The sequence below is a fragment of the Macrobrachium nipponense genome, chromosome 5 (assembly GCF_015104395.2).
Source record: "Macrobrachium nipponense isolate FS-2020 chromosome 5, ASM1510439v2, whole genome shotgun sequence".
NCBI classification, from domain to species: domain Eukaryota; kingdom Metazoa; phylum Arthropoda; class Malacostraca; order Decapoda; family Palaemonidae; genus Macrobrachium; species Macrobrachium nipponense.
Genome location: NC_061107.1, coordinates 28,828,875 through 28,842,432, shown reverse-complemented (window position 1 = coordinate 28,842,432; position 13,558 = coordinate 28,828,875). Strand labels below are relative to the sequence as shown.

The 13,558-nt window shown below is 41.1% G+C and overlaps 1 protein-coding gene across 1 annotated transcript in view; it reads left to right on the top strand.

The window, feature by feature from the left end:
• The window catches only part of LOC135215261 (golgin subfamily A member 6-like protein 22), a 147,829-nt gene that overhangs the window by 74,112 nt on the left and 60,159 nt on the right, over positions 1-13,558 (top strand). The window contains exons 7-8 of the mRNA XM_064249796.1: positions 2,175-2,330; positions 7,191-7,340. Coding sequence (XP_064105866.1) covers positions 2,175-2,330; positions 7,191-7,340 — 306 coding nt within the window. The remainder of the gene's footprint in view (positions 1-2,174; positions 2,331-7,190; positions 7,341-13,558) is intronic.

Below are 13,558 nucleotides of genomic sequence, written 5' to 3'. Positions count from 1 at the left end.
ATTCTGCTATATCCTTTTTCAGATCTTTATTTGAAAAGGGTTTAGCAGCTAGCACTATTACGACAAACAGTCAGCATTGAAAAAGATATTTCAATTTGGATTTAACATAGACTTGACAGATACCTATTTCTCGTCTATTCCTAAAGCATGTGCTAGACTTAGGCCCTCTGTCATGGCCTACGTCAGTTTCATGGTTCGTTAAAAACGATGTTCTAAAACTGGCGGTTCCGAAACCGATAATGACACATGCTCGTTTATGATGCTCCTAAGGAAAACTCTGTTTTTATTAAGCCTAGCTTCAGGAGCAAGAATTTCAGAACTGTCGGCTTTATCCAGAGATCCGGATCATGTTCAATTCCTTCCCACAGGGGAAGTGCTACTTTCTCCGGAACGTAGTTTTTTAGCAAAGAATGAAGATCCTTTGATGAGGTGGGAACCCTTGGAAGGTATTACCCCTTCCGCAAGATGTTTCCCTTTGTCCAGTTTCAACCTTACGAGCCTTTCTATCCAGGACCTCCTCTTCCTCATCGGGCCCCTCTTTAGGAGGAAAAAGGTGGTACTTTATCCACTAAAGGCATCAGGCAACAAATCCTGTACTTTATCAAAACAAGCCAATCCTGACTCCTTTCCAAAAGCACATGATGTCAGGGCAGTAGCCACCTCAATTAATTACTTCCAGCATATGAATTTTGATGATTTAAAGAAGTATACCGGATGGAAATCGCCGACAGTGTTCAAACGTCACTACCATTAGTCCTTTGGAAGCTCTGAAATTCCCAGCAGTAGCAGCGGGTAACATAGTTTCCCCTGACTCTAGTTAGATTATAGTAGAAGATTCAGTCTCCTTTCTACCTGCCTCACCCAACAGTTCGTCTATTCCTACCTTGTTCATTAGCTTAGCATTCACCCTTGTGTCTTAGCTGCTTTATGATTATATAGTGTCCCTTTTGTCTGGTTAGGGACACACACAGCTGATTACCATACTGATCTCATAGATGTTATCCCCTTATTTTTATGCTAGGGGATACAATCATATTACAATGGTTACGGGTTTTTGTATATTAAGTCATATACATTCCTGAGATATAATATTTTTGTGATTGATCAAATTTTATGTAACTTTATATTAATTGCTATTTTTATTGATACATGTTTATTACACAGATTTATTATGATAGGTAATCATTTTACCTATTGTATATATGTAAATTACCTTTTATTATTAAACATAATTAGTTTTAGGGTAATTTAAGCATAATTCTGATTTTTGTTTTACTGTGATTTGTATCTTTTTAGCAATTATATTCATTCATTTATTTGTATCTTTTATTGATTTGACCTATTTTGTTTTTATTATATTCTGTTTACTTTCTTTACAATCTTGTGCTGTTTCTCTGGTACGATTTCGCGCAAGCGACACGAGCTGAGCCCAGAAAAAGGATTTTGACGTAAGGAAAAATCTATTTCTGGGCGATTGGCTCGTGTCGCCAGCGAAATACCCCCCCTACCCGTCCCTTCGCTCAAGATTGTCTGCTAACTTCAGGATGGCCACCAGAGGCGCAGCAGTCGCGAGCGTGGGGATGGAGTAGTAGTAGTACGAGCTGCTCTCTCTGTGGGACGGCTCTCTTGGAGGGTTTTGTAGTGGGAGATTTCTATTGGCATTTGGCTCGTGGTAGTGGTCTCACTCGCCTAGTGTTCATACCGACACCCTCCTAGAGGGTGAGCGAGTCAGTTATACTGACCTTTTTCTTTATTTTATTTATTCTCTGGTATGTGTTAGTACATTTACCCTAGAAATAATAGATTAAAGGATATTTCGCTGGCGACACGAGCCAATCGCCCAGAAATAGATTTTTCCTTACGTCAAAATCCTTTTATGTACAGTACTACTGTGCTTGTGAGACTTATAGTACAAAAATAAGTTACAGGGTAAAATGAGAGCTAAATAATGCAATAGCAATATTGTTTTGTACCTTAGTAGAATTAAGTTTTTTGCAGCAGGATTAAATCATAATATATTGTATAGACTATGAATTTTAGTTAAGGAATAAAAGTTGACTTTCATGCGTAGATGATTCTTTTATAGTATGCACTATAGGCGTTACCTGTTAGTGAATGTTACAAGTTTCATTATATTCTGAATAATTTAAGTATTGCTCTTTATGCTTCATCAGATTCGTCAGTTGCAGCACCGCATTAAGAGACAAGATGAAGCACAACGTGCAAGCCATGAAAGTCTTCAAGCAGAACGAGAAATGGGCAGTAGAGATGAATATATTTTGCTGTCACTGAAGAAAAAATATGATGACCTTTTGCAATATGTACTAAAGGTAAAGTTGCTGTATGATAATAAGTAAAAGTGTCCATTGTCTTGTAAGTGAGCTGAAATACTGTTGCAAAAGTCGTGTATCTTTTTTATTAATGATGGACTTACTTCATTATTCTAATCATGATAGTACAGTCATCAAAATTGTTAATGTTTTTCTTCAGATTTATCCTTTCCAAGTTGAACCTGTAATATGTTCTTTGGCATTCCTTCAATTATGCATACTTGCAATGGGAATTCCTCAGTGGTTCAATCCTTCTGTGCCCTTTCTTTCCATTATAATATTTTTTTAATCGCAAACCCATTACATTCTTAAACAATCTATTTGTGTGTGCACCCAATCCCAAATAAATCAATCCACTTGTGGAAGAAAAGGGTATTCAGATGGCTCAGGTAGGTTAGTGCATGGACATACTATGGTCCCTTACTTCTCTGGGAGCTAAGTTAATTGTACTATTGTGTTTGTATTTTTATTTGGTAAAATCTCCAGTAATTCCTATACCTTTGTAATTATTTAAAGTCCCCCTGTTTCTTTCCTCTTTTCATTTCATTTATTTTACATTGATTTTTTCCTTTTGCTGATGATATTTACTTCATGAAAATTTCAGTGAACTCATGCCTAGTTTTAATCTATGCCAGCAATTTTTTCACCTGACCAGAGGTAGTTTCAGATGTGCTGTAAATTCCTTTTTTGATAACATCCATTCATGAGCACTCGTTGATGTTGTTTGGATTTTGTCTTATTTGGCTCCTACTAAGCCTTCTTTAGTGATTACATGCTTTTCATTTGGTATTGCACTTGTAATCAGTTTTTCTTACTGTCCTGTTTCTAGCCTCACTCTTATTGTCAACAGCAGTTCTGCTTTTGCAAGTGTTACTTGCACAGAGGGGCTTATTACTGCTTGTCTTTTGCCATACAAGTGCTTAAGCCCCATATAGAAACTTCTCTTCATCTTCCTAAGCCCTTGGGAGTATTTTTTTCCTTTGGCTAGGGCTCCTGTCCAGTTTGTGTGCTGCCACATGTACACTGGCCACATGTTCACCCAACTACATGTATACAGTCTTCTGCCTGCTGCCATTTCCAACCCGAGATGTCTTTCTTGTTGCGACAAATATGACTGTCAATGCTTTGTCTGACTCCTGTTGTGTGCTTCATATCTTTGGTGTTGCTGCTGATGCCGTTTTTTTTTTTTTTTTTTTTTTTTTAACTTTCCTAGCCTCCTGCTTTGGCTCCTGTACCTGTTGTCTGCTTTGCTTCAGTCTCCAGTTTCAGTCTCACAGCATCAGCCATCTTTGCAACAGCAGCATGCGTGTACCAGCCTTGCTGCATCACCTGTTGCCTTCTGAAACCCCAGCAACAACAGAGTGCCAACTGCAGTAACCTCTAGTTAACATCTGAGAGTATCAGTACTAGCAACTATCATCATTGGGAGGTGACAGTACCATCAGCTTCCATTACCAGCGACAGGTAACATTAGTGCCAACCACTGCCCATGATAGTGCAAGCAAGCATTAACATCAATATTTACAGTTACCAGCACTTCCCTTCTCCCTCCTTTTTGGTTTGCAGCATGGACAACGCAATAGCAGCAAGTATTAAAATTACAGTGAAGGCTGTAGTAGCTGTTGCAATAAGAACAATAGTGATAATTGCTGCAGAAAATAACAAAACCAATTGTAGCATTGACCACCAGGAGCAGTTATAGCAGAAGTACCAGCTACAATTATTGCCAGGGAACCAGCAGCAACTACAGCAAGAGTAACATCAAAACTTGCAGAAAGATCACCAATAGGAGATGCAGTAAGAGCAGGAGTTACCAGAACTACTGGCACTTCAGCAACACTGGTTAGGTTCTCAGTCAACTGGGAAAAGTCTTGGATCTGACTACAAAGACAATTCTCAGGCAGAATGACGATGTATGTGCATTATAGGCACCAGGTTTTTCTGACATAAGGTAGAATCCAGATACTGTAATCGTCAATGAAGAAATTCCTGTTCAGTGTTGATCCCTTTATTATGATGCAGCAGTTCTTGAACAGTCGTGCATCTCCTATGAAAAGTTGGCTCTTTGCATTTGGTTGTGGATTCACTGTCTGCAACTAAAGCTCAGTAAGCTTTAGGCAGAAGCAACATTACCAGATGTCATTCAGTTACCCTATCACATGATACGTATTGGAAGAAATCTTGGTTGCTGGAAAGTTGCCTGAAATCTCAAGGTGCCTTATTCAAGGATGGGGACCCCTTTTTCTAGTGCCTTTGGGATTGAATGTAGTGTATAGTGCTCCCCCACTTTGACATGGGGATAGGTTCCAGAACTTACCCTGGAAATGCAAAAATCTTCTCTAAAAATGTTTATAATGCCAAATACCTTGTACCCCTTAAATTAACTGCTTATAATTGTTTATTGTAACTTTTCACTGCTCAATTTGATAGTTCAAACAAATTTATACCTTAAATTATTATAGTAAAACAATTCAATATCATTTCAAACAGAAATACACCAATAACCATCATCCCAAACATCCTAAGTCACCTTAGATTAATACCCTTCTACAACTGTTACTCTTATGTATGTATATATGCTGCCTAAAATGCTCACAACAATGATTTACTAATTTTCAAGTATTAATATCAATGTTAACACAGCAAGTTATATATAAAATGATTAATACAAATAATGTAAATCTTTAATACAAATTTAATAAATCTGCCTTACATAATGTTTGATAACTTATCTAGTTACTCCTGTATACATAAGCATTCCTGTTTGAAGTCGTCCCGTTTTATTTATATATTGATAAAACATTTAAAATTATCACTAATTTGATTTTTTCATAGAGCAACACTTTATTCACTAATTTCTGTATTTTTTCATATTGTGGTTATGATAAATACAGATTTTTATGATAAAAATAATTTACAGTGTACTTATAATGTAGTAATGTATCTATTAAGCTCATTCCAGCATAATAGGTGTAAGCTCTCTCTCTCTCTCTCTCTCTCTCTCTCTCTCTCTCTCTCTCTCTCTCTCTCTCTCTCTCTCTCTCTCTCTCTCTAACAAAATTATTAACGCCTGTGAATAGACCGTGCAAGCGTTCTTCATTCTGAGGGCTCATTCCAGGTTGGGCCACATACCGAGCATACACACTAGGTGTATGATACGATTCTATTCAATTTGATTCCCTTCTCTCTCTCTCTCTCTCTCTCTCTCTCTCTCTCTCTCTCGTCTCTCTCTCGTCTCTCTCCTCCTCCTCTCCTCTCTCTCTCTCTCCTCTCCTCTCTCGGTCTCTCTCTCTCTACGGTCCTCTCATCCTCTCGGTCCTCTCCTTCCTCTCCTCTCTAAGGGTAATGTAAGATGTATGTGAAATGACATTTCTGTAGTGTTTTTGGATGATAGAGCATATTGTAAAATACTTAAAATATTTGGTCCTTGTTTTAATTTTATTTTCCAGTCTGCTTTTACTGGAAAATAAAATGAAAAGAATTAGTGAATATTTTAGATAGTGTACAATATGCTCTATCATCCAAAAAAACTACACTACTGATATCATTTCAAATAGTACATCTGACATTACCTTTAAAGAGAGAGAGAGAGAGAGAGAGAGAGAGAGAGAGAGAGAGAGAGAGAGAGAGAGAGAGAGAGAGAGGGGAATCAAATTGAATAGAATCGTATCATACACCTATTGTGTATGCTCGGTAAGTGGCCCAACCTGGAATGAGCTTAATAGATACATAACTACATTATAGGTACAAGGTAAATTATTTTTATCATAAAAATCAGTATTCAGTCACGAACACAATATGAAAAAATACAGTAATTAGTGAGTAAATAATGAAAGAAAGTGAATTAGTGATAATTTTAGAGAATGAAGTGCAAAAAAAGGGGGTAGCACTCAAGTCCTTTTGGTATCGTATTCTTCACATGTATATGTAGGCACATTTTTTCATGAAGTGAATTTTATTGCTATGGGACTTTCAAAATGATTATATTTCATTCTGTTATTAAAAATAGTAATGATAATAAAGTCAATTGAAGTGTGTCTTACATGGCCTCTGATCTTACCAATTGTATTCTTATTTGATTTGATTGGGGATTTGCCCTCATGAATATATTTCTGTATTTCTGTTAAAGCCTTGGGTTTGATTGCTTATCTCAGTCCTAAAACCTCTTAGACGGATCCTACAAGTCCCCATGGATCTCTTTCAATCTAAATTGCAATGTTATATTGTGGAAAAGGGCTTAATGGTGAATTAGATTTAACTTCAAAAAAGAAAAATATATTTTCTTTTGAAACAGATCCATTACTCACAATGTAAGTTCCTGCCTTCTTAACTTCCTTGTCTCTTGAGGGTAACTGGCCAGATTTCACAAAAAATGAGGTATTAAGCTACTGGGGACTCAGGGCAATATACTAGATTTTTTTCTAATTACAAAAAAAAATCATTTTCTTCCTTGGATTTTGTTGATCATGAAATTAAGCTATTATAAGAAATGCATTGATATGAATAATTATTTTTTAAATTAATGCTTTTCTTGAACAAAGGTTTTGTAAAAATAATTTTGTGACTGATATTTTATGCTTCCAGTATGAGCCCATTATTTTGTAAACTGTAATTTAGGATTTTAATGATTCAAGGCAATATGATAATTTTTTTTATTAATTTCTTTGCCGTTAAGCAAAGGGTGCACATACTCTTATCCAAATTTTATCCATTCACTGAAGCTTTTATCTTATTTGCATATGCATAACAGTTCTTAGGATTGAATGTTCATTTGATTTGGAACTTGGAGGCGGTTACTACGATCCTTCATTGCATGAATTTTTCCAGTATAATTTGGTAGATGTAATGTTTTGTTCCCAGGTTGAATCTGAAAACCAGAAACTCAAAAGCCTGCATGGAATGTCAGGTGATGGAGATGAATTTTTACACGACTATGACAGGCGAAATAGTGACTGTGAACATCATGAAATCATTAGACTTCAAGCAAACCTTGAGACGTTACGTTCTGAAGTATGTTAATGCTCTTTTAGCTTTTCTTTAAAATTATCCATAATTTAGTAGTCATTAGTGAATACTTGAAAGAAGGAAGTATGTTAACTTTCTTTTAGTTTATGAATATTGATTCTTGAGTATATATCTTTAAAATTATCCCTAGTTTAGTAGTCATTAGTGGATATTTTGAGAAGGAAGGAAGTATGTTAACTCTTTTAGTTTATAGATGTTAATTCTTAGGCATCTTTAAAGTTATTCCTAAGTGAGTGGTCATTAGTGAATATTTTGAGAAAGAAATTATAGAAACGATATGAGAATGTAGATACGTACTATCAGGAAAGACCAGTTTAAGGTTGTTTTAATTCAAATGTTTGTGAAAACTTGGTATTTGCTGTATTCACATCAAGTAATATTCTTTTTTCTTTCTTTCCAAAGTGAAATTAACCTGCATAAAATGACAAGCTGAAGGAAAATGAAAAGGTGGAAAATATTTAAATGTAAAGAAATATAAAAAAACAAGTTTTGATGTAGGAAAAACGTATTTTGGTACGTGCTGTTGAGTCCTTTCTATGGTATCCAGAGCTCCATGGTGACATGACTAATGTCAAAGAATTCTCTTAACTGGTCTTATGGCTGGGTAATGTGTCGTAATGATAAACATCATAGCATGCTGTGGCGAAAGATCTGGGTTAGGTTAAGAAGGGTGCAGAAGATGTGTGTCATATAACATTTTATGCCACAAACATAATGAACTCACTGTATGTTTGTGCCACACGTCAGCATTAGGAGTTGGGAAAATAAACTTGATTGATGACATAACTTTGCCCAAGGATTTTAGAAGAGAGTCAATACTGGAAGACCACACTGGGTAACATAATCCAAACAAGGAAGAAGAAAGGAATTGAAACACATAGGTACATGTAATAGTAGGTTCATCATAAAACATTCAAAACATTTCTGCAAGATACAGCACCGATTTCTTGAGAGTAGAGGGCTATTATGTATAGGCAGTCCACGGTTCTCGGCTGTGGTTCCGTTTGGCGGGGTGCTGATAAGCAAAAGCCGCCATTAACCGAAACTGCAATTTATGGCGCTTATGACACTGAGATTCAGTTAATGGTACCTCTGTTAGGTATTTTATGACACCATAACTCTATTATCAGCATATTATGGTGCTAATAAGCAAAATTCGGCCTGTTATGGCACAAATCGTCGATTTTATGGTATTAGTCAAGCGCCATGAAACCCAATCGCCATTAACCGAGTCTGCCGATAACTGGGGATTGCATGTACGTACGTATATGCTTTGCAAAAAATCAGTTTCTTATCAAGAGTTGCACCTAAACTCTTGAAAGAATCACTGATATTTAAAACTACAATTTATATATGAATCAGGAGGCAAAAGTAAAAGTATCCTGGATCAACTTAGTACAGGCAATCCCCTGGTTACCGGCAGACTTGGTTAATGGCTGTCGGGTTTTATGGCGTTCGACGATAACATACCCAACAGAGGTGCCATTAACCAAAACTTGTTGGCGGCTTTTGTTCATCAGCACCCTGCCGAGAACAGAATACCCATTGATAACCAGGAACTGCCTGTATCATACTTTAAGTTTTAGAATTGTTAAGCTTTGTACCCCCAAGCCTACTCCACTTATGAGTATATGCCAGAGTTCTGTTCAAGAATTCTGCAACCACAGACCTAATACTTTGAGAAGAAACATCAGCTAGAAGTGTATATAGTCATCGTGTTTTGTAGACCTTCTCACATGTCACAGTTATTATTATTATTTGGTTGATGAAACCTATTCATGTGGAACAAGTGCACAGGGGCCATTGACTTGAAATTCAAGCTTCCAAAGAATGTGGTGTTCATTAGGAAGAAGTAGACAAAGTAAAGGGAAACAGAAAGAAGAGACTCGATTTTTAAAAAAGAAAAAGTAAATTAATAAATTAACAAGTAGTAGATAAAAATGTATTAAAATGCAAGGAGAATACTATTAGGGTAGTATATGTTGCATCTTTGCTTGAACTTCTTAACTTCAAGTTGTACGACTTCCTCTTGGAGTCTGTTCCACAGCCTAATGGTGTGAGGAATAAAGGACCTCTGAAACTGATAGGTTTGACAGCCTGGCACTTTTGTACATGAACTTTCCTGTCAGATATATACTTAGCTATAGTCTCCGACGTTCCGACAGAATTTCAAATCTCGCGGCACACGCGACAGGTAGGATAGGTGGTCTACCTTACCTGCCGCTGGGTGGCGGGTGTATGAACCAATCCCCCTTGCTTGCCAGATTTTTTCTTTCGTTTGGAACGATAACAACTGTTGTCAGTTCCTTTGGATAGATTTTTCACTTCTCGCTTGCCTGGAGTTGATTTCGACTTCTTTTTGGTGACGTATTTGCTCTGTTTGGCTTGGCTACGCTATTTGTGGACCGTTTTTGACTTTGAACTGGAATTTTCTTTAAACATGTCTGACCTGAATTCAGTAGCTAAAACTTCTGTTTTGTTTAGGGTTTGTGTGAATGAAGGGTGTAGGGTGAGGTTGCCGAAAGCTTCGGTTGACCCTCACACTGTATGCATGAAATGCAGGGGAAATTAATGTTCTTTTAGTAACCCTTGTAAGGAATGCGAGGTTTTGAATGAAGACGAATACAAGGCTCTCTCTTCTTATGTTAGGAAGTTGGAACGTGATAGAGTACGGAAGGCTTCCTCTAGAAGTTCTAGTAGGTCTAGAATGAGTGAGTTGGATGCAGAACCTAACACTAATGTAGAAGTAGAACCTTCTTCCCAAGTTGCAGCCCCTGCTCCCCGCACCGAAGCTGAAGATTCGTCTTCGGAGGCGGCGGCTTTAAGAGCCACGATTCTTTCGATGGATCAGAAGATTCGTAGGTTAGAAGAAGGTAAGGAGAGTGTTAGTGATCAGTGCAGTGTCCCCAGTGTTGTGGAGGGTGCGTCTGACCGGCTCCTTAGTGCCTTTAGGCCTAGACCTCTTCCAGACTCCCAGTTCCAGTGGAGTAAGAAAGTCGAAAGCCGCAGGAGGGCTAGGGAGAGCCCCCACCGGTCAGGCGTCCCCTCGGCAGATCCTGAAGTACGCTCCCAGGCTGCCTCAGATCGTTACAAGAAGGAGATCTTACGTCAGTGCTTCTCCTCTTCGTCGTCGCCCTCGCCGAAGAGAGGCTGGAACTCCCCGGATGCTTCGCGCCCGTTGAAGAGGGCTTGGAAGGCTTCCTGCAGTCCTTTGGCTTCCAGCCCAGAAGTTTTCCCAGAAGATACGTCTTTGGAAGCAAAGAAGCCCAAGAGATCTTGTGATCGCTCGTCTTCTCGCGCCCCTCGTTCTGCGCCTGATTCGGAGGAAGACCGGATGGATTCTCCTACTAGAGTCCTTGCGGGACTATAGGCTCAGATCTCAGCTTTGGCGGACTCTCTGGCCTTAAGATCGAGGAGGAGGAAGGACGTTTCTCTTCCAATCAAGAGATCTAGGCGCCGTTCTTCAGAGGATCGTTCTCCGCTTCGTAGGCGATCTCCTTCGTATGGGGAGTATTCGATTGAAGGTAGGAGCTCACGCAAGCGGCCCCGCTCTCCTGGCTCTCTCTCAGCTTCAAGGCGCCAGACATCGATCAGACGCTCTGTAGAGAAAGAAGACTTTTCTCCGGATTGGATTCCCGCTTCTGGTAAGCGTTCTTCACCTGCTCATCACGCTGTTTCGAGGTTACGGCCGGAAGGAGATAGGTACTTGGAGCAGAACAGGCCTCTTTCCTCGACTCTCTCTCGTGGGACTTCTCCTCAGCAACTTCGAGAAACTAGAAGACGCCCTTCCACAAGTAGGCGCTCGTCTTCCGGATGTCGCTCTCCTCCAATTTCGGATCTGGCGTCGAGTAGACGTTGTTCTCCTGTTCGTAGCTCCTCTCCCTTCAGACGTCAAGAGTCTGGTAGGAGCCATGCGCCTGATAGGCATCCTTCTGGTAGCCGCTTCCCGCAAGATAGGCGACAAGAGCCTAGGGTACATCGACCTCCTGGTAGGCGCTCGTCGTTTTCGAGGCGCCCTACTCCTGACTGTTCTCCTCGTGGCAGACACCAGGAGCCTTTCAAGCGCCCTTCTCCGTGTATGCGCTCTCCTTCTTCTAGATGCCCTACTCCTGACCGTTTGCCTCTTGGTAGGCACCAAGAGCCTCGCAAGCGCCCTTCTCCCGATAGGCGCTCGTTAGCTTTGAGGCGCTCTTCTCCTGACTGTTATCCGCTTGTCAGACGTCAAGAGTCTCGCAAGCAGCCTTCTCCTAGTAGGCGCTTTTCACCTTCCAGTCGACCTGCTCTTGATCGTGCTCAACTTGACAAGCATCAAGAGACGCGCAAGCGCCCTGCTCCTGATAGGCACTCGGCGCCTAGCAGCCGCTCTCCTCAGGATAGGCGCCCAGATTCTAGTAGGCGCTCTCCTCCTCGTAAGCGCCCTGTTGATGTATCCAGACCTTCTCGGGGTAGAAGCCCTACCTCTCCTTCAGTCGAGATTTCGTCTATCTCGAAGAGGGAGTCTCATTGCAGACAATCCAGACCGGACGGGTGCTCTTCCTTTTCTTCTCGTCATTCTCCTGCTTATTTGAACTCGCCTGTGAGAAGGCACTCTCCAACCTCTCGCTCTGCTCCTGCTAGGACTCTCTTCGTTGCCTAAGGATCCTCCGCGCTCTCCTCGACAAGGAATCCTAGAGGGTTCGGATGAGGAACCGAACACTTCCGCAGCTGTCTCTTCTTACAAGAAGCTCACAGAGCTTCTCCTGCAAGAATTTGGGGATTCCCTTAGTCCTATGGCTCCTCCTTCTCCTCACTCGTTATTTTCTACGGCGAAGACAACGAAGGGTTCGTCTTGTGTGAGGATGAAGCCGACACTTTCGATGAAGAAGGCACTTAGGAGTTTTGGTTCCTGGATGACTTCCAAGGAGGAAGCAGGAAAAACGATGTTCGCTTTCCCTCCTTCGAAGCTATCAGGACACGCTGGTTTCTGGTATGAAACAGGAGAGTCCTTGGGACTGGGTCTTCCATCCTCAGCCGATGCGGACTTTTCGGCTTTAGTAGATGCCACAAGGAGAGCTGCACTTAACTCTGCTAAGACAACTTGGGCAATGAACGAGATCGACCACATCCTGAAAGGTATGTTCAGGGTGCTGGAGGTCTTCAACTTCCTTGATTGGTCGCTGGGAGTCCTGGCTAAGAAGATAGAGGTGCCAGAGTCTTTTTCTCCAGAGGATCTCATGTGCGTTTTGTCGTGCATGGACAAGTCTGTTAGAGACGGAGCGAGTGAAATCGCCTCCCTGTATGGGGCGGGGATCGGGGAGAAGAGATCTGTATATTGCTCCTTCTTGACGAAGTCCGTCTCCCACGCTCAGAGGTCTTCGTTGCTGTTTGCTCCTCTTTCTGCTCAGTTATTTCTGAAGAATCTAGTACAGGACATCTTGAGATCACTTTCGGCTAAGGCCACCCAGGACCTTTTAGCACAGTCGGCAAGGAAACCTCTTCCTTCCTTCCCTACCAAGACCAAGAAGGAGAAGTCTAGTACTCAGGAACCCTTTCGAGGGGCTTCTTCTTCCAGAACCTCTACGTTTAGGGGTCGTAGACCCAACAGAAGAGGAAAGACTTTCTCCAAGTCAGTCAAGACCCCCAAGTAACGTGCAAGTCCTTCAGACAACGGTGGGCGCCAGGCTCTTAGGATTTGCGGAAGTCTGGGCCCAGAAAGGGGCGGATCCTTGAACCCTTTCAATTTTGAGGAGGGGTTACCTCATCCCTTTCTCCTCAAGACCTCCCTTGACGACCACCCCAAGGGAGTTGACGGCCAGGTACAGAGACCCCATCATGAATCAAGCTCTCCATCTAGCAGTAGAACAGATGCTGGAGAAGGAGGCTATCGAACTAGTGACAGACCATCGTTCAACAGGCTTCTACAACCGCCTTTTCCTAGTTCCGAAATCCTCAGGGGGATGGAGACCGGTGTTGGATGTAAGCGCCCTGAACTTCTTCATAGAAAAGAAAAGTTCACGATGGAAACACCTTCATCGGTGCTGGCAGCACTTCGTCCAGGGGACTGGATGGTGTCCTTGGACTTACAGGACGCTTATTTCCACGTATCGATCCATCCTTCCTCGAGGAAGTTTCTCAGATTCATGATGGGGGGAAGAATTTTTCAGTTCAGGGCTCTGTGTTTCGGCCTCTCGACGGCCCCGCAAGTGTTCATGGGGATCTTGAGG